The sequence below is a fragment of the Pygocentrus nattereri genome, chromosome 23 (genome assembly GCF_015220715.1).
Source record: "Pygocentrus nattereri isolate fPygNat1 chromosome 23, fPygNat1.pri, whole genome shotgun sequence".
Classification (NCBI taxonomy): Eukaryota; Metazoa; Chordata; class Actinopteri; order Characiformes; family Serrasalmidae; genus Pygocentrus; species Pygocentrus nattereri.
The window spans coordinates 13,698,440-13,724,805 of record NC_051233.1 but is presented as its reverse complement, the minus strand read 5'-3'; the positions used below and the strand labels follow the sequence as shown (position 1 = coordinate 13,724,805).

Sequence of the window (26,366 nt, the reverse complement as noted above, 5' to 3'; positions counted from 1 at the left end):
TCCTATCACCACAACTGGAACGAAATCACCGTTTGTTAGTTTCTCTGCAAACGAACCTTTTCACGTCAAACCGCTCTGAATGCCTGTGCTTTTTATTTCATCTATTGAATTATACAGACATTTTGAAAAATTGGTGGAATTCACCTTTAACTGTGTCCTCTGACTCTTACTTTACATTTTTTGTTTTTGCCCATATATCTTAATTCACTTGGTTAAATCATTGAAATCACGTTTGAGATGGGTGTTGAGATTAAAGGTGGATGATATGGCGAAATTGTCGTCACAGTGCTTTTTTCCTATTTTTTTTCTAACATCTGAAGTTGTAACAAAGTATTGCCACCTTTAATAAACACAATCAAAAGTATATATAAAGTGATTAGTATTCAACACATGAAATATATAAATACAACCCCATTTCCAAAAAAGTTCAGATGCTGTGCAGAATGTATATAAAAACAAAATGCAAATTTAAACCCTATATTTAATTGAAAATAGTACAAAGACAACAAATCAAATGTTGAAACTGAGACATTTTATTGTTTTTTGAAAATGTGTGCCCATTTTGAATTTGATGCCAACAACATGTTCCAAAAAAGTTGGGTCTGGGCAACAAAAGGCTGGTAAAGTTGTGTAATGCTAAGAAAACACCTGGTGGTTGATTGGCAACAGATCCTTAACATGATTGGGTATAAAAAAGCATCCCAAAGAGGCTGAGTCTTTCAGAAGTAAAGGTGAGGAGGGGTTCACCACTCTGTGAAACACTGCACGATCAAATTCAAGCAACAATTCAAGAATAATGTTTCTTCATTAAAGGTTCAGAGAATCTGGAGAAATCTGTATACAAGAGAAAAAAGCAGTAAAAACAGCATTTTCTGGTCGTCATTAAAAACATTCTGTAGTGGAAATCACTTCATGGGCTCAGGAAGACTTCTGAAAACCACAGTCTGTGAAAACAGATGGTTGCTGCATCCATAGATGCAAGTTAAAACTCTAAAACACAAAGAAGAAATCATATATAAACAGGATCCAGAAACGATGCCACCTTCCCTGGGCCGGAGCTCATTTAAAATGGACCGAGGGGAAGTGGAAAAAGTGTCCTGTGGTCCGACGAATCAACATTTGAAATTCTCTTTGGAAATCATGGACACTGTGTCCTCCGGGCTAAAGACCATATAATAAGTGCGCAGTCCAAAAGCCAGTAGTTATGATGATGTAGGGGTGCATTAGTGTTCATGACTTGGGTGACCAGCACATCTGTGAAGGCACCATTAGTGCTGAACGATATACACTCACTGGTCACTTTATTAGGTACTAAATGCTAGTAAAAGGTTGGACCCCCTTTTGCCTTCAGAACTGCATTAATTCTTCGTAGCATACTTTCAACAAAGTGTTGGAAACATTCCTCAGAAATTTTGGTTGGTTATTTGAGTTACTGTTGCCTTTCTATCATCTCGAACCAGTCTGCCCATTCTCCTCTGACGTCTCACATCAACAAGGCATTTTCGTCCACACAACTGCCGCTCACTGGATATTTCCTCTTTTTCGAACCATTCTCTGTAAACCCTAGAGATGGTTGTGCGTGAAAATCCCAGTAGATCAGCAGTTTCTGAAATACTCAGACCAGCCCGTCTGGCACTAACAACCATGCTATGTTCAAAGTTACTTAAATCACCATTCTTCCCCCATTCTGATGCTCAGTCAGTACTTCAGCAAGTTGTCTTGACTACCTCTACATGCCTAAATGCATTGAGTTGCGGCCATGTGATTGGCTGATTAGCTATTTGGGTTAACAAACAATTGAACAGTAGTATTGTACCTAATAAAGTAGCCGGTGAGTGTATATGTTTTGGCAACATATGCTGCCATCCAGATGACGTCTTTTTCACGGAAGGCTTTACTTATTTCAGTAAGATATTGTGCAACCACATTCTGCATGCATCACAACAACTTGGCTCCATATTCAAAGAGTCTAGGTGCTAAAGTGGCCTGCCCGCAGTCCAGACCCACCACCACCAAAAACATTAACTGAAAAATAAAACAAAGGAGACCCCACACTGTTGAACACCTGAAATCCTAGAATAGGAAAACCTATTACTTTCAAAACTACACCAATTGGTCTCCTCAGCTCCCAAACATTTAGAGTATTGTTAAAAGAAGAGCTCATGAAACACAGTGGTGAACATGCACATCCCAACTTTTGGCATCAAAATGGGCATATATTTTTCAAAAAACAATAAAAATTCTCAGTTTTAACATTTGATTTGTTGTCTTTCTACTGTTTTCAATGAAATACAGTTTAATATTAATTTGCAGATCATTGCATTTTTTTTTATTTATAACTTTTTTTGGAAATGGGGTTGTGTATAATAAATATAATGTAGGAAAAGTTCTTATTCTAAACATTTTTGTTTGTCCCCCCCACGATAGTGGTGATGTTTACCAAAGTGGTCATAATAATTTTTTTATATGACCATTTTCCAAAGCTGCCTTTATCCCTTAAAATTTAAAAAGGAATTCTGAACTCTGCCCTGTATTGTGTCTTATTCAATAAGCAGTTCATACTGAAACGCTCCTTGTAACTTCAGTGTGATTGGGCAAGGCTGTTGGCTGATTAAGTGCATTTATCTCAGCCGACTGTTTTTTGCACAAAAACGGTGAATATTATTAAGTAACAGTCTTTTTTTGTTTGTTTTTTGTTTGTTTGTTATTTCCCATTTGAAGATGCAGACACTGGGTAACATCCCATTCTGCCAACAATGTTTAACAAACAGTATGGGTAGATCCACTGGCTCACAGATGTTATTGCGTTGTGAAAAATAGATGAGGGTTAGATTTTGGCCAAAAAATTAGCACGGTCAGTTACATCCTAATGGCTGTACCTCATTCAGGCTTCCAGCACTTATGTTGTAAGGTTTTATGGTAGAGGAAACACTGTTATTTATTTAACACCTACTTATTTGTGTTAAATTTAACAACAGGCATGACTGTGTGGTGTTTGCTGAGCTTTAAAAGACGCTTGCCAGCTGATTCTGTGTGTTCTTGTGATTCTCTCTCACACACACTCTCTCACTCTCTCACTCCCTATTCACTGCAGAATTCTCTACTCAGTACTCAGTGGTTTAAGGGGGATATCCCATTATCCGGTGCTTTAAAGTTAAAGAGTATAGGTGATGCTACAGGGGCCTGAGGGAAGGGGTCTGCAGCAGGTGTGTGTGTGTGTGGTGGTGGTTGTGGTGGGGGTAGTAGTAGGAGTAAGAGACATGAGTGGTGTTCCTGAGCATGATTCTGCTGCCTGTTTTTAACTCCAGCATCCTGCATTTTCTGTTGCATCAGCAGGGGTCTTCCCTGTCAGTGAGTGGCATATTTAACACAGGGGTATTCCTTTGTGCTCCAGAGGAAATCCATGCTGCACATTCAGCATTGGATAGGTTCTATGAATGCTGAAGCTGTGACAGTTAACCTGATGGGTCATTTATGACAGATAAGCCCAGAAGCTTGTCATACATAGTGTTGCACAATGTATTAAATCCAGAATCCAAATCCCTTTTTTTAATAACAATGAGATTCTCAGTACTTCAGTACTTTAATACTTTCTTCCCCCCTTTGCCTTTCGCAGCTTCCATTCTTTTCTGGAAACGTTGTTTTAGTTTAGTGCAGAGAAATCTGCAGGGAGATTTTTCCACACTTCAGACTTAAGTTGCATTTGCTCTTTCTCATAATTCAGGTATCCCAAACACATTCAGTGATGTTGAGGTCTGGACCTTGGCGTGGCCAGTTCATTGTTCAAAGAACATCTTCTTCATCTTCTTCATCATCATCTTCTTCTTCTTCTGCGGCTGCTTCTTCTGTGGCTGCTTCTTCTTCTTCTTCTTCTGCTTCTTCTTCTTCTTCTTCTTCTTCTTCTTCTTCTTCTTCTTCTGCGGCTTCTTGACAGCTACACATCATTTCAGACCCTTAGCACTGGCTTGTCTGCTTACAGAAAGAACGGTCTGTGGAAAATCACTATTTATTGTATTAATATTATTTGCATGTATACAGTCAGATAAAACAGTAATTGTTATTTTAGCTGCCTACCACAGCATATTTCAATTAAAATAAAAAAACTCTGAGCTCAAAGTGCAACTTTAATTTGAGAGTATTTGCATCCGAATCACTTGAATGGTATAGGAATTACACCACTTTTCAGACAAAGCCCACTATTTTTAGGGTCTCAAAAGTAATTGAGCAAACTAGCAATCACAGATTTGATGATGCTCTGTCAGGCCTTCACCGCAGCTGTCTTCAGTTCCTGCTTGTTCTTGGGATGTTTTACCTTCAGGTTTGCCTTTAATAAGTGAAATACATGTTTGGCTGGAATGAGGTTGGGTGACTGCCTTAAAAGGTCTGTTTCAGTTTTGAAGCTGAATCCATGTCAAAATTCATTGTTTGTCAGCAGATCTTTAAAAATACAATAACTTAAAATGGCTTCTTACATAAGTATTCAACCCCTTTAAATTAGTACTTAGTAGAACCACCAGATATACTTTACCACATGTCTTGAAGAATGTCACTCTTCAGCCAGTGATTATACACCGCAGCTGTCTTCAGTTCCTGCTTGTTCTTGGGATGTTTTACCTTCAGGTTTGCCTTTAATAAGTGAAATACATGTTTGGCTGGAATGAGGTTGGGTGACTGCCTTAAAAGGTCTGTTTCAGTTTTGAAGCTGAATCTGCACAGATAATTTAAGCCTGTGCACTTCAGAATGTATCATACTGCTTTTGTCAGTAGTCACATGATCAATAAACACAAGGGAACTAGTTCCATCAGCAGCAAGACATGCCCACACTATAACACTACCTCCTCCACGTGGGACAGGTGAGGTGGTATGCTTTTCATAAGCAGTTCCTTTCCTTCTCATTCTATTCTCTTCCAGTCTTTCTGGTGCAAGAATGTGCTTTTCTTATTTGTCTCACATGTTGGGCCAGATTCGTACAGGTTTTTTTTTTAAAGATGTTTTTTGCAAACTTTAATCTGGTCTTCATGTTTTTGAGGCTTATTAATGGTTTAGATCTTATGGTAAACCCTCTGTTTTTACTATGGCGGAGTCTTCTCTTGACTGTTGACACTGATACGCCTACCTCCTGGATTTTTTTGGTCTGGCCACCTTTTGTCAAAGGTGAAAGTCTTCTGTCTTTACCACAGTTGTTTTCCATGGTCTTCCAGGCCTTGTGGTGTTTCTGAGCTCATCAGTGCAATCTTTCTTTTTAAAAATGCAACCAATAGTTGACATATTCTAATGTTTTTGCTATCTTTCTGATGTTTTTTTTTTATTTTTCAGCCTAATGATTGCTTCATTGCCATTAATGGCTCTTTGAACTTCATATTCAGAGTTAAGGTGCATACTGATGCATTTTAATATTCAAGTTTAGTTCATATTTAATTCAAATTGCAGTTAAAGTCCTGTTTATTATTATCATTATTATTATTATCCATCCATCCATCCATTTTCTAAGCCGCTTCTCCGTCAGGGTCGCGGGGGATGCTGGAGCCTATTCCAGCAGTCTTCGGGCGAAAGGCAGGATACACCCTGGACAGGTCGCCAGTCCATCGCAGGGCTATTATTATTATTATTATTATTATTAGTTTTTATTAGTTTTTTTGTGGCCAGAGAGAACAGCATCTCTGAAGCATCTATCATCATATCATGAAGCCTGACTGCTGAACATAGTGTGCCAGACTGCTAGTTAGTTGTGATTGTGTTGTCTTGTGGCTCTTCTGATTAGTCTTTGTTTAGATTGGTTCTTAGGTTTACTAGATTAAATGCCTTAACATAATTATAGCCCATAAAAAATCACAGGTCTTGTGATTTGCAAATTGTGCTCCCTCAAATCGGATTTGAATATTTTAACATAAAAAGGATTGCTCTTTCAGCCCCATGTGAGATCAGCATATTGCATTGATTTTCCCCTCTGCGGTTTAATATACGTTTTCAATATTTTCTGTGTTCTAAACGCTGACACATTGAACAGTTAACTGAAAATTCAATTACAGCCTGCCCACCTCCTATCTGTTTTAGTGTCCTAATGCCAGGTTGTGTGATCAATCAGTGGATTGCTTTTTTCCTGTGAAAGAGGATATTGCTGATGTGATGACCATTTAAGGCAGTATATCAGGTATTAGGTCTTTGATCTTGTCTCTCTCTCTCTCCGACTCATAACAGATGGCAGATGGCTGGTGGTGAGCCTGCTGGTGTCGTCTTAGCCAGTCAACACCACTGAGTGATGGGGAAACATTTTCTGTCAGCTGATAATTGTCCCCTGTCAGAAGACGCAGACAGGCTAATTATATTGGATAGAAACGTGAAACTGAAAGTTATCCCATGTGTTACAGCTCTTTCAAAAATCAGTAAACAAGCAAATAAATAATGCTGAAATGTGGATGTAGAGCTAAAGCTCTATATAACCAATACATGTATTGTATTGTATTGTATTGTATTGTATTGTATTGTATTTTATTGTATCGTATGTTCAGTTTTTCCCCAAAATGCAAACAGGCATTTAGAGAACTGAAAAGGATTTTGATTAAATATATAGTACATGCCTGATAACACAAAGCTTTTTCCAGCTGGTGTTTATATTGCAAAACAAATGCTCTTTAAGTACATTTCCATGTCAAAATTCATTGTTTGTCAGCAGATCTTTAAAAATACAATAACTTAAAATGGCTTCTTACATAAGTATTCAACCCCTTTAAATTAGTACTTAGTAGAACCACCAGTTATACTTTACCACATGTCTTGAAGAATGTCACTCTTCAGCCAGTGATTATACACTTTTGACTTTGTACATATAAATCTGAACAACAAAGTATGTAGTTGCAATTGCAGTTTTAAAATCCTCCAGTCTTGGGTCATTTTGGCTGTATCTTGGGCAATAAGATTCAATTCTAGATATATGCACTGGAAATATTTTTAAACTACAAAAAAAAGTTGACTACATACTTGTTTTCCCCCACTGTAAGTCTTGCTTAGCTAATAAAATGAGATTTGCTTCATTTTAGTCATCCAAAGCAGAAGGCAGCACGGTACCATACTGCATCTGTGAATTTGCTGTTAGGGAAATTTTTTTCTCTTCAGCATTTATGTGTTTCTCGCTGTTCGTCAGAAGGTTGCATCATTGTAACCTTGCATCTGCAGATCTGCTTCAAGTGCTTAGTAAAAAAGACGTGCCAATAAGCTCAATCTGCGTTTCTTCTATTTGCCAGTTCACGGAGGAGAAGTTGGGCCAGGCAGAGAAGACAGAACTGGACGCCCACCTTGAGAATCTAATCGCTAGAGGAGACTGCACCAAGAATTGGACGGAGAAGATCTTCAGGCAGACTGAAGTGTTGCTACAGCCTAACCCCAGTAAGATTGACTCCATATGCAAAGTGCTAAAATAGAGTTTGAGAGGGATTTATTAAAAAATATCCTTTAGAAAAATGATTCAGAATGTTGGAGAGTCTAATAGAGTGAGTGTAGATAAATACACAGACACTGATAACTATACTTCATTGATGCTTGAGAAAATCTGGGTGGTGCTGACATTGTGCACACATAGGTACAGAAAACAAAATACCAGTTTTTATTTATAAGTATCGAAATTGATATTTTAACCACAAGTGTTGTTCAGTAGTGATTTTTTTAATTAGCTTATTAAAATAAAATGTTTTGAATTGAAGCACTTCACTTGGCTATCTAAACGCATCATTCACAAACTGCTAAAAACACTGTAATAACCTACAATAAAAACTGATGAAATGAAATGTTATTTTTAACTTACTGGAGAATTTAATGCTGTTTATGTTAACACAGGTTATGCTACATTTATGACCACAAGCAAAGAAAGAATAACAGGGATGGTATGGGAGAGATGCTTTGCATGAACAACACAATATAAAGTTTTATTCTTTGTGATATTACAATATTATTTTAGACATTCAGATAGTAAGAATGGTTACATCACCTATCCCTGCTACACCGCACATCAGTCTGACATGAGATATCCAATATTGAAGAAAACCTTCGATCTGATTGGTGGTTCATCTGTGTAATACTCAATACCAAACTGCACTGTTCATATGTGTGATAATAATAATTACGTGTGCAATAACTCAGAGGTACAGTAATTTGAACTGCTTTATACTAGATGTTTAGTATTTATTACAGTCACCGTCACTTTACTGTATTCATAAGAACTTAAGTTGCTCGTGTACATATAGCCAATTTCTCTTTATCTTTGTTTTAAATTATTAAAGTGTTTATTCTTTTACATAAATTGTTGCAACTGTATCAACTGCAATTTCCCTCTGGAATCAATAAAGGAATCTGATTCTGATTCTGATATCAGAAAAGGAAAAAATATATCAGTCTGATCCAAACATAACAAATCCATTTTGAACAGCACATTGTGTATTTTTCCTCTGGCATAGTACGGTAACTTCAACCTGATGGCCAACCTTAAGTGAAATGCTTCTATTAAAAAAAAAAAAAAAGTTTAGTATTTTTAGTGGTTTATAAAAAAGAAAATGTGTATCAGCCCATAATCAAAGTTTCAATATCACTATCAAAGAAAAGTGCAATTGTGACATCACTGATCCCCCTGTTTTATGTTCTATTGCACTAGAAACTATTTTATAAAGTAAAGCTTGGTTGGTTATAGTTTTATGAGGCCAGATGTGTTTGTGTTGAGAATACAGGTCTAAACTTTTGGTGCTGATTGTGGTCAGATTTGCTGCTAAGAAGAGTACGCTCCCTCTAAAACCCACCCCCAAATTCCTCTAGTCCATACTCTTTAACATCCAGAGTAATCAGTAACACGAGCAAAACAAACTCGCTAGCAAAATGCTAATGCAATGTGTATTTTTACTCAATGTAACGTTCATTGTATGCCTATTTGAAGTTTTTGGATGGACTTTTCAGCCATGCTAACTTATGTTATGTACACGGGCATACCTCTGATCTCGTAAAAGTATTGAATTGGTTTAGAAATATCACACTCTGGTGGTTCCCAGCCTCATTTAGCCCAAATTTCTGATGGCTGTCCCCAGACATGCATTCTCATTACAAGATCATATCTGACCCATATCGACACTAGAGTTGTTTTTTGAATCATATTAGTTCTTTTTCCTCTGATAGCTGATCAAGGATTGTCTTCTTCTATTAGCTCAACACTGATGTTGGCTATGTACTAATATTGGCTATTAGACCAGTGCCAACTCTACATATAATTCCATGTACTACACACATTTATACATGCACACATTGCACATCATTACAAATCATAGCATAAACAAGATGTGATAAAGACAGTAACATCAAAATGTGATTCCATGTCAGCCAAGTTTGCTTAATAACTTGTTAAATGAGCCCTGCATTAAATGTCAAGTGTCTGTGAGTGATGTTGGCTCGTCTCGTAAATGTTGGTTCTAGTTTTGATGTTTTAATGTCTAGTCTTATGATGTTGGCATTACCATTAGCACTGTAGCACCATGCTGCCACATATGGTGCATGGAATAGAACAGAAACATTACTATAAAGCAATGTTCAGGTCTGTGTGCACAAAGAGGGCCACCACTGCAATGTAACGTGATGCATATAAAGTTTAGAAAGAAGGATTTACTGTTGCTAAGGCTTCAGTAAAGCAGAGAAATGTAATACCTGGCCACCATCTTAAAATGTATGACAGCATCTTCTTTCAGGTCTCTCACTCCAGCTACCTTCAGGCTGTTGTTTTTAAAAATTTATAACTGTATTATTTCTGCCTAAGAAGAATGATTTCCAAATGTGAATTGGTTTTGACTGCTTTCCGTCGGAGTAGAAAAAAGGTTTACAATATTTCTTAGGGTGTTTTTTTTGTTTTGTTTTGTTTTTTTTGCTATTGAACATTCTGTAGTTGTAGATACTTTAGATATAAATACTCTACTATATATAGAATTATTGAGTTGAAATTATTAAGCAAGTTTCATAGCTGCCAGCTAGTGCCTGACCAATATATTAGTTGGCTGGTAACATTGACTAATATTAATCCCTGATCTGTGAAATTTGCCCTGATATTTCCTGATTGTCTAATATTATAATGAACCTCTTACATGAGGAAAAGCTGAATCAACCCAAGTGCGGTAGGGCACAGTACAATTACAAATCCATGACATAGCATTTGGTTTTATGTGAGAATCAAAGACAGCAATTCAGGCTGATGAATGCTTTTTCTAAATTGTGGTGGTCTGTCTCAAGTGATGACATGCAGTAATTTCATGATGGTTGCATTTGACCAGTCAGACCTGCACTACTTCTAGCTCCATTTATACATTTTAGTTTGATATGCTTGGTACCCTGGCAAAAATGAATAACACTTGAAAATGCACTGTACTGGTCAATTGATATTGGACTAAGGTTGTGGCCATTTTAATGTGTTTTCCAGTGCTTTAAATCCAGTAATCAAAAGTTAAAGTTCATTCTCCAACTTAGTAACTCTGATCTGACACACCCAGATCTAACTAGCAATTAAATTAGTAATTAGCAATCGCTGAGTTTACACAGAGTAGATTTCTCTTTGAGGTTCTGTAAAATTGACCACATTGTAATTTTCAGTTTTGTAACAACAGGAATGATGGACACAGTAACAACAGATGACAAAATGCAATGTGTAGTTATAAACTGTTATACTGCGACAAAGAAACCCAAGATTATTTAGAGCAAGCAAGATTACAGCTATAAATTGTAATATTACTGGAACTCGTTTTTCCGCAATTTTTTATTTACAACATGTATGATTACAGAATTCAGCTGGACCAAAAATGTAGACTGTTTGGGGGAAAGATTGGTTTAGGAACCACTGAGCTGTAATGTTAACATTATTAGCAAGCCTTGCTTACTCGTCTGAGCTCTTAAATATTATTTTTCCAATGAATACAATACAAAGTACAAAATACACTAATATTTAACAATTAGAGGTATTGGTAATATAATGGTAAACAAAAATTATACTGTATTACTCTTGCAGGAATAGTATACTGTGCACTAGTCTCTATATTTTATGTATATTTCTCTATATTTTGTGTATATTTAATATTTAAATTTGTTTCTTATATTTTACTTTTACTTATTTACTTTCTGTAGTGTGATTACCTGAGCCTCACCACAAGCATTTCAATGCATAAATGTCCTGACATGTTGGGCAAATGACAAATAAACTTGCAGCACTAATACAAGTAATTCTAGATTTGGATTAACAACCTCACTGTGCCATACCACACTGCCAAGTGTAAAAAGGGATCAATGTTGCATCTGTAGGCACTGAACTTTCAGTCTCTGATGATGGAGCAAACCCTTAGATACAAGTTAACCCCATTTTTGACCATTTTAGACTAGACTGGCCAGTATTATCAGTCATGCTTAAAATTGGTAGCACAGTTTACGTATCAGGCTCTACAAACAACATTTAAAATGGGTGAGCATTTTGAACGAGGTGAAAGATTGGGCCTGTTCATCTGGCAGGATTGTTTCTAATTAAGTTCAGTTTGGGCATTAGTGAGAGGCTGATGTCTATGGTGGTAAATGAGAGAACTCTAACCTGTGACTTTCTGACCCTCCCCATGCTCCAGTTGACCACACTGGTAAGTCTGTCTGCTATTGAAGTGCCCTGCACCTCAGGTCATGACCTCAATATCCACCCAGATGTCCCATTTTGAGTGTCAGCCTTAATGCTGATGCCGCTTTCTGCTTTAGTAGAGGAAATTTTATCAGTAAAGTGATAGAGCAAGCCAAATGCCAATGACTGCTTCTGGCAAAATGAAGGAAATTTCTCCAAAAATTGAGTTTGTAATACTCAAATATGATGATAATGGTTATCAAATATGGTTCCCACTTCCTGTTATGTGCTTTTATTAAAACCTCAGCCATTTGCATCTTATGATAACCTTCCAATGGCAGCATCGATTATTAAAATAAGTGATTGTGTCTTTCCCCTCATCAGATGACTGCTGAGAATGGTAGAAAGGATATCATCTGTTTTTTTTACTTCATTGTGAATCCACAGAGGACTTTCCATTTCATGATCTGTGACATGTTTATGTAAAGCAGTCTTAATATTTCCATCTGTGATCTAATGGTTTTGGTGGAAATTGCCCTTTTATGCTGATCTGAGGACCGTTGCATTAAAGATTAGAGCTTGAAGAAGGCAATTTGACCCCAGATCACCTTAAAAGGAGCATATATAGTATTTTTTGACTGCTGCTTTAAAAACCGATGAAGCCATTGCTAATGGCATTAAAAGGATCATTTTATTGATGTAAACCTTTGCAAAAAGCCAAACGTGTGTATTGTATATGTAAAGAATGACCTGATAATTGTTCAGGTTTATATCTTCTTTCAGAGGATAAATAGTAGGTATTGTTTATAACCTCACAGCTTTCTATTTGTCCTCCTGGTTATATTTTTAATGAGCTGTTGATCAGAGCTAAGCTGGAGGAGAGATGAGCTAAACCATTTCTTCAAATGATTGGGTGGCAGAAGCATTCCTTAAACAAAAATCTAAAGACATTCAAGTTAGCGAATAAAGGCGTGACATTATTTACAGTAGTCTACATTTTTTACAGTGATTTTTTTATTTTTATTTTTTTTTACATTTTTCAAAGCATCCACCTTGAGATTAGTTGACCACTTTTCCTTCTGGATATTAACTTCATGATAACAAATTTTCAGTATTATACCACTTTGCATGTCATTCAAAATTAAAAATAAAATACTTTTTTGAATGTAGGAAAAACAATATAGTTAAAATATTGTTAGAAAACAGAATGAGTCATTTACCTAAAATGCAACATATTTCTAGCAACGTTGTGAAGTGATAACATACATCCAGTCTTGCGCAGCCAGACTTGGTCTTGTGAAAAGATTACATGTTTTGATACAGCATGTTAGATGATTGGGGATGGATTGAGATGAAATCCGCTTCTAACAGGGTTTGCCCATTCTAAATCCCACCCCGTATTCATGCTACTTCAACATCCAGAGCAAAACAAGCTATCCAGCAAAATGCTATTCTTAGCTAACAGAACTTTTTTTTTTACAGAGATTCTGTGTAGTTTGTGTTGACTTTTATGTGGTCACACTGTTGTCATGTGCTTTTGTGATTTTCTTGTGTCTGTCTCTGACCTCTCAGTGTCTTTGTCTGCTCAGTTTTATTCACACCCAGTGACTCTAAACTACACAGACTGCAGTTCAAGCTTCTGAACATTATTCCTAGTGCATCAAAATCGATTTGTGATGAAAAACAAGAGAACCCTGGATAGGTTCCACAACGTAGTGCTGTTATGTCTCTCTCTCAATCCTGCTTTTCTTCTGTCCTTGTTGTTTGTTGTGAAACTCATTATTCCATTCAAAATAGGGCTAAAAGATTACTAATTTTTATATTAAAATTGAAGTTTTCAAATAGCAAGAGCTGCAATTTTTTATTTTAGTCTTACAGTCTATTATCAACAACATCGAAGTTTTAAGTAGAGAAGTTTTACCTAATCACATGGAGCTTGTGAACTGCTGTGATTATCACAAAAACAGAGAACTGCCAGGCTGCTGCACAGTGGCAACAGATCAAGTCTTAAGCCAGAAAAAAACACGCATTGGTCTTCTTAGTCAAAAAGGGCAATTTAAAGCATTGGTCAGAGAAATTGTAATTGCATAATTAGCCAAAGTTGTTCAGCCCTAATTCAAAGCCACTGTGGTGAACTGAGAAGTTGAAATTGTGGTGATAATTAACAGTCTATAAGATCTGTGCAAAATATTAGGCATGTAGTAAATGTACATTAACATTTTTATGTATTACAGTATTGTCCAGAAGTCAAGGGCCACCCTTCATTTGTTTAATTTCTAGTTGAGGCCATTAAAAAAGTTTTTCATTTTTCTGGAGATATAGCTGAGGAGATCACACATAAATGATAACACACTTGCAAAAGGAAGGGGAAAGACTAAGGAAACAATGGTTTCCAAAACTGAATTTATTAAAAGGTGTAGAGAAAATTAGACTCGTAACAATAGTGCAAGACTTGGTAGAAGGAATGTGTAGCTGACACAAAGCTGTTACTTAGAAAAGGAAATTAACAAAACAGAAGAAAATGTACTAATTTAACAAAGAAGCTGCCGTGTTTCTCAGAAAAATGGACTGACCAAGCCTTAATCCATACTTCAACATCACTGAATGTGTTTGAGATTAATTTGATCATGAAAAACAGAATATGCAACCAACTTCTAAGACTGAACTTCAGAGGTGTGGAAAAATATCCCAGCAGATTTCTTTTAAAAAATGAAAGCAAGTCTGCTGAAAAGAATAGAAGCTGTAATTAAGGCAATGGGTGGACACAACTGGCAATTTTGACTGGAAATTAAATAAATAAAGATGGGATTGTTTTAAAGCATTTTATATTGTGCAGAAATTACTGTATAAAAGGTCCCTTATTTACAGCAGTGTCAGATTTATATTTGCATGTATGAACATAAAACTTGACAGTTCTTTTTAGCTTTTTTTTCTTATACCTTTGTTTGTAGGGAGCAGTTTTATGAGGACATGATTTGTTCATTAATGTTTTAAAGCTAAATGAAGTTCCAGATGTTTTCCCTAGAAATTCCTTTTATAAGCATGTGGTAAGCTTAAGCCATAAGGGACATCTGTGATGTATCTCTTTCCAGTGTCCTGTAAAGTTAATATTGATGTGACCCTGATAAAAACATGAGAAAAAAAAATACAGTACAAGACACTCAGTCCTGAAGAGTAAAGTCTTTTATCAAATGATCAATTTCCATTCCATCGTAGTTCCCATGTAGTTGAATAGTACTCATACACAGTTTGCAGTGCGTATAGAGACAGAGGACATGAAATGAACCTTAAGGTGTCTATTTGCCCATCTAATATGAGTATCTACTCAGGTGCTCGCATTGAGGAGTTCTTCTATGAGAAATTGGACAGAAAGATCCCAACCAGAACCACCAATGGGGAGCTGCTGGGACAGTACATGCAGGATGCTGCCAAAGACTTTGGACCAGGAACTCCTTATGGTAAGTAAAACCCAAACCTTTTTAAAGCCTACACAGTTAAAATGGTGGTTCTTCAAGGGTGTTTAGTAAAGGAAATGGTTCTATATAGAATGATAAACACCCAGAGAAACCCCTTTGCATTGTGAAAGGGCTCCTCTGATTGATAGAGAATGTGCTGAGCATGGTGCTATATAGAACCTTTTTGAAAAGGATTCTGTATAGCACCAAAAATGGCTTTTCTGTTGTTGTGATGTCAAGCTTGTAACTATAGCAGAACGTTTTGGTGCCATGTAGAACCCTTTTGAAAAAGGTGCTTTATAGAAGCATATACAACACATTCTCCATCAGTCTGAACAACACTTTCACAATGCAAAGCACTCTTTCATCATGCAATGATCTGAGTGTTCATGGTTCTATAAAAAATATTTTCTTTACTAAAGAACCCTTAAAGAACTGTATTTTCTAAGTATGTAGAGGACACTGACATTCTTCTCTCAAGCCTGACTTCTATCGTCAAAGAGTCTGCTGCATTTTGTCATTTAACATCGTTAAGAACCACTTACCTTTTTAAGAAAAGCCATGTGCCATGAAAAATAACATTACCACAAACCATTGTAGGGGTGACTTTTAAAACAGGGTTACAACAAAAACACATCCAGGAAGAACAAAATGGTATGTGTCCAAAACTTGCAAGGACATCTCCATCTTTTCACTGTGTTGTTTACACTGAAAAAAATCAAACAAATCTGAATGAAAAAATCTGTGACAAAGCAGAGAACAAATGAATCCTTTTGATGTTGGTCAAAATCTTCTAGTTCTAGGGACACTGCTGATCTTTCATCTTGGTTGTTGCCATGCCAATGCCAGAAATTACCCGAGTTCAACACCCATACTCTAGAATGTTCTCTGCCTTTCACACTGTCTTCTTCTCCATTCATGCTATTTTGATTGTTTTCCCCCCTTACAGTGTTCTAATGAGTTGTCCCTCATTCACACTGCTCTTGAATGTTCCCATTCATGCTCTTCTGGAATGTTCTCCTTCATTCACATTGTTCGTGTATGTTGTCCTCCATTGAAACTCCTTAAAAATGTCACACCATTCATACTGCTCTTGAATGTTCTCCCCATTAATCTGCATCCATCTTTTATTTTTATTTAATAAAATGACTTGCTGGTAAAATGGCATTAACCAAAGAGTGAACAGGTATCAAGCTCCCACAAAGTGCATGCACTCTTTAAAATACACCCTAAATGATACGGCACTGAGCGGTGTGGTATAGTGGAATAAATGAAAACACTGTACCTGAATAACACTGCTTCAACAAACCGAACATGATTTTCAATGATCAGCACTAGAGGGAGCCGTTGTATTTCTTTGGACAGATTTAGCATGAGGAAATAATGATTAACATTTGATGTACCACTGGCACCACTAAAAATATGGAATAACTTGTCATATTACCATGTTTTTCTTATTTAATAATAGCTAATGCAGTGTACATTTAAATAATAATAACATCTTGTCTAAATTACTTATCTTACACTTTTTGGTCAAAGTACTTTTGCAAATACAAATAAACATTTTGGATACTATATTCTGTCCAGTTACTTTATCCACAAACATTCTGGATAACCATTGAACCATTGTTCAACTATCCGGCTATCATTTTTAGTCAAAATATAACTTTCTTAGTGATGAAGTCATCTTTTTGTCATTGTGAAATGTCGTATCAAATCTATTGTGTATTTAGATGTATCTAGCTTTGTTATAGCATATGATTATATATTATGTTATATATAAACCTGTGAGAGATCTTTAACAGTAGTCTGGAGTAGTCTATTAGATAAGTAGTCTGGGACACTATCTGAATACAGTTTTTGTCTTGTTTGTTCATTGTTTTCCAAGCTATCATATCGTTATCATATCGCTGTTGTCTGGATAAAGCATTGTATTACCAAAATGATAACTTTACAGGAGAAAGAAAAAACCTACTGTACTTTTAATAAAGTAATTTTTTTGGCTGTTTCTTTTGGTCCATTCATCTTGAAATTTACACACAATGTAAAGGTCAACAGGCATTTTCAAATTATGTCAAAAACTAAAAACTAAGCTAAAATGGAGATACAATGTTTTCTTCCAACAGCAGCTATATGTTCATTCGTATCCATTTGAAAAGTTATTATAGGCAACAATAACTATCATGGTTAATAATGGAAACTCAAAACAATCCAAATTAGTTGAATACTTAAGTAAAGCAAGTAAAAATGGCACAAACATCATTTTCTCTTTCCTTTATTCAGGTTAGTGTTTAGAAATATGTTTAGGTTAGTATTTGTTGATTGTTCGTTCATTTGTATGATTGCTTGAATTCTTTTAGGCATAGAGTAATGACAGTATGGACAGTATGTGCCAGCTTTTAAACACTTATCTCTTTCCAAGACATCAGTACTTTTTTTTTTTTTTTTTTTTTTTTTTCCTCTCTTGATTTTGGATTTTTTTTGTTCTCACAGACATTTTGTTGCTGAGAAACACTTTCATTTGAATTAGTGTGCCAATTCAAATGCATTTAGATTTTTTAAATAAAACGTGGCTTTAGATGAAGGGTTTTCTAATTTGCTTTTGCTCAGACTGCATTGAAGACTATGAATCACTCGGTGCCATACTGATTTTCAATACTCAGTAAGAACATTAATTGACAAAGTCAAAATACATGTTTTGATCATTTTTCTTTAAGTTTTAGTTCATCTTCTACATAAAACACCTGAAAGAAAGCATTGTCTGCTAGTTTTGTTGTGCAATTTCTGTTCATTTATTCAAAATAATGAAAAAGACATAACATAAAATGTCCCTAGACTTAAATTATTTTAATGCAGTGTGCTTTATAACTATATGGTGCACTTGCTTTGGCTGCATTATAATACAGTCTAGACAGTTTAATAAACCACAGGAAGGCCCGCTGAAATGTTTTTACACTCTGATGGGTTAAAAAAGTACCTGGAAGTCTTTGAAGCTCTATGAAGTAACATGTGTAAGGGTGATTAGCCCAGCATGAATTTCCTCTTGAAATATTTTCCCTGACTGAATTATCCACACCAACACAATGGCTACTGAATGCCTTGAAAATGACCCTATTACATAGTGGACATCCTTAGTGCATGGTTAAAAGAAGAATTACTCATAACAAGCTGTGGTTTGTTTATTGTAACACTCTTGTGGCCCCTACAACTGAAAGGAAATTAGTAATTGAAAGATGTGAAGTAATTCATTTTAATTATTAACTATATAATAAAAAAGAAAGTATAAAATATTCCTGGTTCTGAGGATGATGAGAGGAGTGTTATAACTTTTGTCCTTTTCTCAGAACGTTGATCAAATAATGAAAAAAGCATACTGAATGAATTAGAATGACTCATGTTTTGTCTAAACTGTTCGTGGAGAGTCTTAAGCTCTATTTGGAAAGATTAGTTTTACATGGGGAGATGGGTAATGCCAGTTTACCACAGGATGTCTCTTACGTTTATTTGCATGGAATATTAAATCTCAGCATGAATTAGGATAGAAATTGCTGCTCATTTAACACATTGCCTTCTTCTAGAAAAAAGTAGAAATCACATCAAAATATTTCATTTAGCTTTTGTTTTGTTTACCCTAACCATCTGTCTTGCTGTCTTAAATGAGTAGACTTTGTCATTGGCTCCTCTATTAGCTTGGGAATTCGCAGCCAACAGCCAACTTCATTGTGTAAAATTCTAAATTTTTCTGTAATTTTACATGTTCTGATTTGTAAATGTGAGGTAGGACAGTAATGTTACATATTAGCTTGAATTTAGCCACAGAGAACACAAGTGCCTCTATGTTAAGAAACTCCTTTTTGACAAAATAATGTGGTGTTTTACTGACAACTGTGGTGTTTTACTGACAGCTCAAACCTGTCTGGCCATTCTCCATTGACTTCTCTCATTAACAAAGTGTTTCTGTCCGCAGAACTACCCCTTACTGGATGTGTTTCCTTATTGCGCCATTCTGCGTGAACTCTAGAGACTGGTCTGCGTAAAAATCACAGGAGATCAGCAGTTTTACTCCAACCAGCCCATCTGGCACTAACTAACATGCTATGGTCAAAATCACTGGGATGACACCCCCCCCCTTCTGATGGTTGATGTTTATGTTATCTGAAACTGCTGGCCTACATGTGCATGATTTTGCACTGCACTGCTGCCACATGATTGGCTGATTAGATTAATTGCATGAGTAGATGTAGATTATATATATTATAATATGGAAGGCATGCATGAGACAATTGACTTGAGAAATTAGTCAAAGCTGAAACTGGCTTCTTGATTTTCTTATAGTGGAAAGGAAAATTCAAACAAAAAGCTGTCAAGAACAAAGCGAACTTTGTAGAAATTCAGGTGTGAAATAACCTTTAGCACCAGGCCTGTGGGGCTAGTATTAGAAAGCAATATTTTCAATTTTCACTCTGTTCCACAGGCGTATCTTGTTGTTCCACCTTCTAGTAACTCATCAGTTGCTGCACAGTTTGTGTTAGCCATCGTCTAGTCTTTCATTAGTGGTCACAGAAAGCTGCCCACAGGATGCTGTTGGCTTGGTATTCTTGGTTGGACTGTTCTCAGTCCAGCTGTGACAGTGAGGTGTTTAAAAACTCCAGCAGCGCTGCTGTGTCTGATCCACTCATACCAGCACAACACAAACTGAAATACCATCACTTTGTCAGTGTTATTGCAGTTCTGAGAATGATCCATCACCAAGTAATACTTGCTCTGTGGGGGTCCTGACCACTGAAAAACAGCGTAGAAGGGTATTGCAGGAAAACAGATGGACTACAGTCTACAAAGTGCACTTATATGATAAGGGGAGCTGATAAAATGGACATTGAGTCTACAGGCAAGGAGTTAATGTTGTGGCTGATTGGTGTCCAGTCACAGTCTGAAGAAAAACACATATTCCCAAAATGGTAACTTAAAGGAGAAAGCAAAAACCTTTATGTGTAATTTAAGTCACTGTAAAGAGATGTCATTTCAATATATATATATACACACACACAATGTCACTGTCTCTAAACAAAGGGGCTAAGATGGCAGCTCTGCCCTGTTTTAAACATAGATGTTATCTTTGGTATTTTAGCAGTCATTTAGCTTATTGTGCCGGTTGTTTATTAGCATGTTTCTTGGAAATGCTTATGTATTTCCCTTTTATAATGAGGGACCTTTAATCTCTCTATCTCACTTCAATAAACATATTAAGTATCGGTTGTGTGCCCGAGCAATATGTATTTGTCTAATTCTCTTTCAAAGGAAATAGGTGCTGTTAACCCTAACTATAGTGGCTGTGAGCCGCTATTCATGGCATCCTTCTCTAATAACCCCTTTTATAAATTAATAAGTAAATACATTTTTCTGATGAAACAAAACATGCCAAATTAACATATACAGTCTCCACTTTGAAACCCATAGAATGAATATTAATAATGATATCTTTATTTACAGAGCACTTTTAATACCTGTGACTGCTTACAGGTGCCTTACAGAGAGGTAAAGAAAAGAAACTTAATTTAAAAAAATATAAGACAATGACACAGATTAAATAAAAAAAATAAAATACTAAAGACACAGAGTTTTAATTAAAAGCTAAAGAGTTTTCTTAGAAGTGTCAACTGAGGTTGAATCTCTAGTAAAAGGTGAAAATGAGTTCCACAGTTTAGAAGCATAACCGAAAGAGGCCGTGATTTTCATTATAGAAAATTTTGTGACATGGACTGAGAAATATCTAACACACACCCCGTAAGCCTGTCAGTGGAGTTATCAGAGTATGGAAAACGTATAATTGTGTGTCATCTGCCTAGCTATGAAAATTTATATGTTTCCTTATGACATCACCTAGAAGTAACAAACAAGTGAACAAAGAAAAAAGGAAAGCAAAAGCCCTAAAACTGAACCTTGTGGGACTCACTGACCCATTGAAACAAAGTTTATTTTCAAATATGGTTGAAATCATTCTAAAACTGTGCCTGAGAGGCCGAACCAGTATTTAAGATTGTGGTTCAGAATCTTGTGATCAGTGGTATCAAAGCTTCGTTAAGATTCAGTAATACAAGGAATTTGTGTATCAGCAATACTGTCTGTGTATGATGGTTTGAATAAAAACCTGAATGAAACTTCTCATATAACTTGTGATGTTAGATACGCATTTAGTTGCAATTTTTAAAAACAACTTATTCTACAACCTAAAAAAGAAAGGAAAGCATCTGTTGACAGTTGTGAATAATTAACAATAGTTAGATCATTTTGAAGCGGTCAAAAAGCATCTTAAGGAGTGAAGTAGAAACAGGGTCAAGATTACATTTAGACAAACTTATTTATACCAAGTATAAGCTCCTGATTATTGTTAACAGAGGAAGATGTCAATACTGATCCAGATGAATTATCAGGAAGGTGAACTCTTCACAAATTTTCGAAGATAAATCACCATCTGACGCTTATCTTTGTGTTTGATATCCATTTAAATTTACGGCATTTGGCTGACGCTTGTTTGTTAATTATGAATTATTAATTAATTAGAGAGGTATGACTGTCTAGATGTCATCATTGTGTTATTGTAGGTGGAGATCTGCTTTTTGAGCAAATCATAATGTACCTGTAGCTTAGTTTTCCTCCATAAGTGCTCTGATTTATGATAGGAAGGAGACTGTATTTGATGCACTACTATCAGTGTTTTTAAACTTGTCAACAGTGTAAAATAAAGCCAGTGTAGCCTCTTTTCAAATATGTTTCTGGCATTTCCTTCCTTATTTCTATGTTGACTTTAAAGAATATACTGAAATGACCTGATAAGAAAACAAGGGACGTGTTTGTGTTTATATCTTTACTGATTACCAGGATTACATTACTGTCTGCTGGATTATCAGTATGCAAGTCCACAGAGAGAAGAATTTTATCATAGCTTGTGGGTACCATTGATATTTATTTAGCAAATTCTGTCAAAAAACTATTATTTTGGAGGTCTATATATTACAATAACATTGAAGTATCACCAAAAAAAATTTGATTGCAACATTTTCTAAAGACATAAATCAACTAACAGTGATATTTTTGGAGTTAGTCACTATACTGTACTATAAATGCATGCCACTCCTCCTCGCCCACCCTGACTTACTGTATGAATAAATCTGCTTTCAGGAGCAGCTTCAAATTTCTGGTTCATTCATCTGGCCACGTTTCTGGCAGAAACATAATAAAGCTTACACCCTTTAATAAGATCTTGAATCAGAAAAGTTGTTATTTGGTGACCTTTCATTGAGTAATGCAAGGTGTAATTTATTGCTCAATGTATTGTTCATATAATTAAAAGCACTTACCTCCCTGCTGTTATCACTACCTATCACTATCACAGTCTCTCATTATCCTTTGTTTACCACTGTAATGTTCAGTTGTTCACATTTTTATAGCACCAGCCTAGGAAACCAGCAGTGGTGCATGTAGAGCCTGCTTAACGCTTCGCTTACACTCCCGTATGTGGGCAGGGGTCTGAGATGAGGATGTTGGTCTTGGTCTTCTTAATTGTGTCTAGAACTAAGGCAAAATGCTCCTTTTGGACTTTGCTTTATTGGGATTAGACATCATTCACCTCAGCATGAATGGCCATGGTGTCATCCTCGAGTTTGCTCAGAGCTGTGGGAATGAGAGATTCCTTGAAAACAAGATATAGCAATGTTACTTCTAGAACCAGCTACTTTCATGTGTCTAACGATGAAATCTTGTTACTGAAACATTGCTCTGAGTCATTGTTTAAGGTCGCTGAGTCAAGTGCACCGCTGACTGATTCAAACTTGTTGCTGGAGTTAAAGTCTGGCAGAGGAGGTGGCAGAGACCTTTTTTCCCCAGCTATGCTAGCGTTCAAAATGTATTATTTGTCAACAGATCTTAAAAAAAAAAAAAATTGTTGGAACCATTTTTTGCTGCAATAACGGCTCTTGATGCAAATTTCTCCAGCAGACTGTTTGGAAGAGATTTTCTCCCATTCATCCTGGCAGATTTGTTCCAGGTGGTACTGTTTGGTTGATTGACATTTGTGGACTGCAGTTTTCAAATAGTGCCAAATGTTCACCACTCTTTGCCCTTGTGCTTACTGTCCTGCTAAAAAACTTTTTTCCAAACTTTGGTTTTTAACAGACTGAAGTAGGTTGTCTTGCAGTATCTCCATGTATTTTGCACAGTCCACGAAAATGTCTTCATTTTCACAAGATGCTACTAGATTCTGCCACCCACATTCTTCACTCACTATTGAGATGGTGTTCTTGGCCAAAACACTTAATTTGTCTTATTTGTTGTCTTATATCCTGTATGTGCATGTGTTCGCAGGCAGTACATTGATCACGGTAGGCGAGTATCAGAAGAAACTTGGAGGCGCAGAGAGAGAGTTCTTACAAGCATCGGCTGTCAGTTTTCTCACTCCTCTCCGGAACTTTCTAGAGGGTGACTGGAGAACTATTTCGGTGAGTTGTCATGAGATTTTAGATCAGTGTGGCTTTTCCCATCAGGTTTTAGAAAATCGTAACGTCCAGTGCATTCTGGTATTCAGATTTAACTAACTGTTGTTGTTAACAATAAAATAGGAGTTGAATCATTAATCACTTATATTGAAATTGCAATTTGAAAGAGTGCAGTTTTCAAATCGCAGCAATTGCAATTTTTATTGTGTCCCATATTATTATTTAACCTAGTTAAAGACAGTCTGGCATACTACATTCAGTGTTTAAGCCTGAACTCCAGAAAAAAACAGATATGTATTTTGGAAGAAAGGACAGGGGCTGTGATAAAGAAACATTCAAACTCTAAAGTCTGATCTCATCTGTTCAGCCACAATGACCATGTCAGTTAGGACTGAGTTTATGGTGATAGCTATTACAGCGTAACAGTTCCCACATTAATAATCTTAACCAAGCTCCAGATAAGAACAGTATTACAGAAGCAAAAAAAAAGGATATTATAGTTTTTAGGCAACTTTGACAAACATAAGTTCACTGGCATTAACTTACATCAGCTGTTACATTTATTTATGTTACCAAATGGTGGTTTCAATTGATTTGTGTATCTGCAGTTAAAAAAAATCATAAGGCACAGTCACAAATTCTTTTTTGATTGAGGTTACTTACACTTCCAGTTCATTGCACTTTAATGTTGTTTTCCTGTGTTATTTTTACATATGGTAGCTAATCGATGGAGTTGGTCCCCCTTTTGTGGCTACAACAGCCTCCACTATTCTTCGAAGGCTTTCCACAAGATTTTGGAGTGCCTGTGGGAATTTGTGCCTATTTGTCAAAAGAGCTCACAATAGACGTTCCAATTCATCCCAAATGTGTTCAGAGGGGTTGAGGTCAGGGCCCTGTACAGCCGCTAGAGTTCCTCCACACCAAACTCATCAAACCATGTCTTTATGGCACAGTCACGCCGGAGCAGGAAAGGACATTATCCAAACTGCTGGAAGCATACAATTATCTAAAATGTCTTTGTGTACTGTAGTATTAACATTAACCCTCTAACAAAGGGGCTAAGCCCAAACCCTAAAAAACTGCCTCAGACCATTATTACTCCTCCACCAATCTTTACTGTTGGCATTGTGCATTCAGGTGGGAAATGACCTTCTGGCAAGCACTAAACCCAGCTTTGTTCATCAAACTGGTATATAGTGAAGTGTGAGTCATCAACTCCAGAAAACAAAGAATCCAGTGGTGGCATGCTTCACACCGCTTCAGCCAATACAGGGCATCATGCCTAGTGATCTTATGCTTGTGCACAGCTGCTCACCATTTCATGAAGCTTGTGACACACAATTATTGTGCTGATGTTGCTAGCAGAAGCCATCTGAATCTGTAGTGAGCGATCTTTATCTTAATGTGGACAAACCTGAACTTAAGACTAAAGACAGGATGTTTTAGAGCTTTATTTGTAGGAAATAATTTTGGTTAGAAAAAGCACAATTAGATACTCTCCCCAAAGCATTCGGCCCTTCAAAAAGCACAGATATTGAAACAAGACTCATGCTCTGTTTCTGTTTACAGAAAGAGAGAAGGCTATTAGAGAATCGACGGCTTGACCTAGACGTCTGCAAAGCACGGCTGAAGAAAGCGAAGCTAGCTGAGGCCAAGGCTGCTGTGAGTCATTTCGCCTCTTGACCTTTCTTATCTTCCTGTTAGCTGCCACTTCTGTTTCTGGATCCACCCTTGTCTTCTGCCAGTAGCCTCCATTTCCCCAATATTTCACCTCACAGTTTTCCACAATTGTGCCCAATTGGCTGCTGCCACAGTGAGGAACCGCCAGTTACGCAGCACTGCCTGATGAATCAGTGCCTTGCATAATGGAACCACGTGGGAAGTTTGTGGTTAAGTGTGCACTCGTGACGGAGTTGCATCAGCATGTCAGGAAGCCTCCAGACAAACCCCTTCCCTGCCCGAAATAATTCCTGGAACTCATTTAATAGCAAGGGAAGTTGGCTAGCCTGTGTGCAGAATGTCTTCTTTAATACATCTTAGTCATTCTACTTTACTTCTGCCTCTCTCAGCTTAAGCTTAACATTTTTAGTGCAGCCAATTCACCTCTTTGGCCTCAAGCCTTTTTAAGCTTGTAACAGGATAAGTCAGAATCAACTCAGTGGCATTCTTTTAGTTGCATAAATTTTTGATGAGTCAGAAATTCTTTAGTAGGTATGCTGGTCTGAGCCACATTTATCACTAAGAGCTGTTTTTATGCAGGGACAGTTTAATCTTGAGACCACTAGAATTGTCCAAACTGATTGCACAGGCGAAACCACTATGTAGGGGTGTACGATATGGCAAAAATATAGCATCATGATACTTTACGACATCTTATGTGCAACATTTTTCATGATACTTAGTTTTTCTAAGGTTTAAGTTCAGTCAGACAAAAAAAAAGAATCATTGTTGCCACATTTAAAAAAAAAAAAAAAAAAAGATCATAAAGTCTGAATGCAAAGACTATTCACTATTCACTATTTTAAACTAAATCCAGTTAAACAGCCCAAATTATGCTCTTTTTAATACAACATGCAGTTGTTAATTGTACTTTAAGCACTGATTATATCTGTGATATGCTTGAAAAATGTATGATGTATTGCAGTGTTTCCCACAGGTTTTAAATATAATTTGGTGCTGTGTTAGGGGGCTGTGGTGGGAAGATTTTTTTTTTTGAATTTATAGCAAGAGCAGAAGTAACCAAAATCTTAATATTATCATTTTTTTTAAAACATTTAGACAGCTTGTAGGTATTTGTTACATACAAATAT

General features: G+C 36.4%; 1 protein-coding gene across 10 annotated transcripts in view; it reads left to right on the top strand.

Moving 5' to 3' along the window:
• Positions 1-26,366, top strand: part of sh3glb2b (SH3-domain GRB2-like endophilin B2b) — a 58,566-nt gene that overhangs the window by 1,064 nt on the left and 31,136 nt on the right. For 5 of the 10 annotated variants that reach the window (XM_037533379.1, XM_017701713.2, XM_017701707.2 and 2 more), the window contains exons 2-6: positions 7,243-7,384; positions 11,623-11,634; positions 14,939-15,067; positions 23,426-23,559; positions 25,126-25,218. In XM_037533379.1, coding sequence (XP_037389276.1) covers positions 7,243-7,384; positions 11,623-11,634; positions 14,939-15,067; positions 23,426-23,559; positions 25,126-25,218 — 510 coding nt within the window. The remainder of the gene's footprint in view (positions 1-7,242; positions 7,385-11,622; positions 11,635-14,938; positions 15,068-23,425; positions 23,560-25,125; positions 25,219-26,366) is intronic. The other 5 variants (XM_017701709.2, XM_017701714.2, XM_017701708.2 and 2 more) reach the window with 1 other exon arrangement.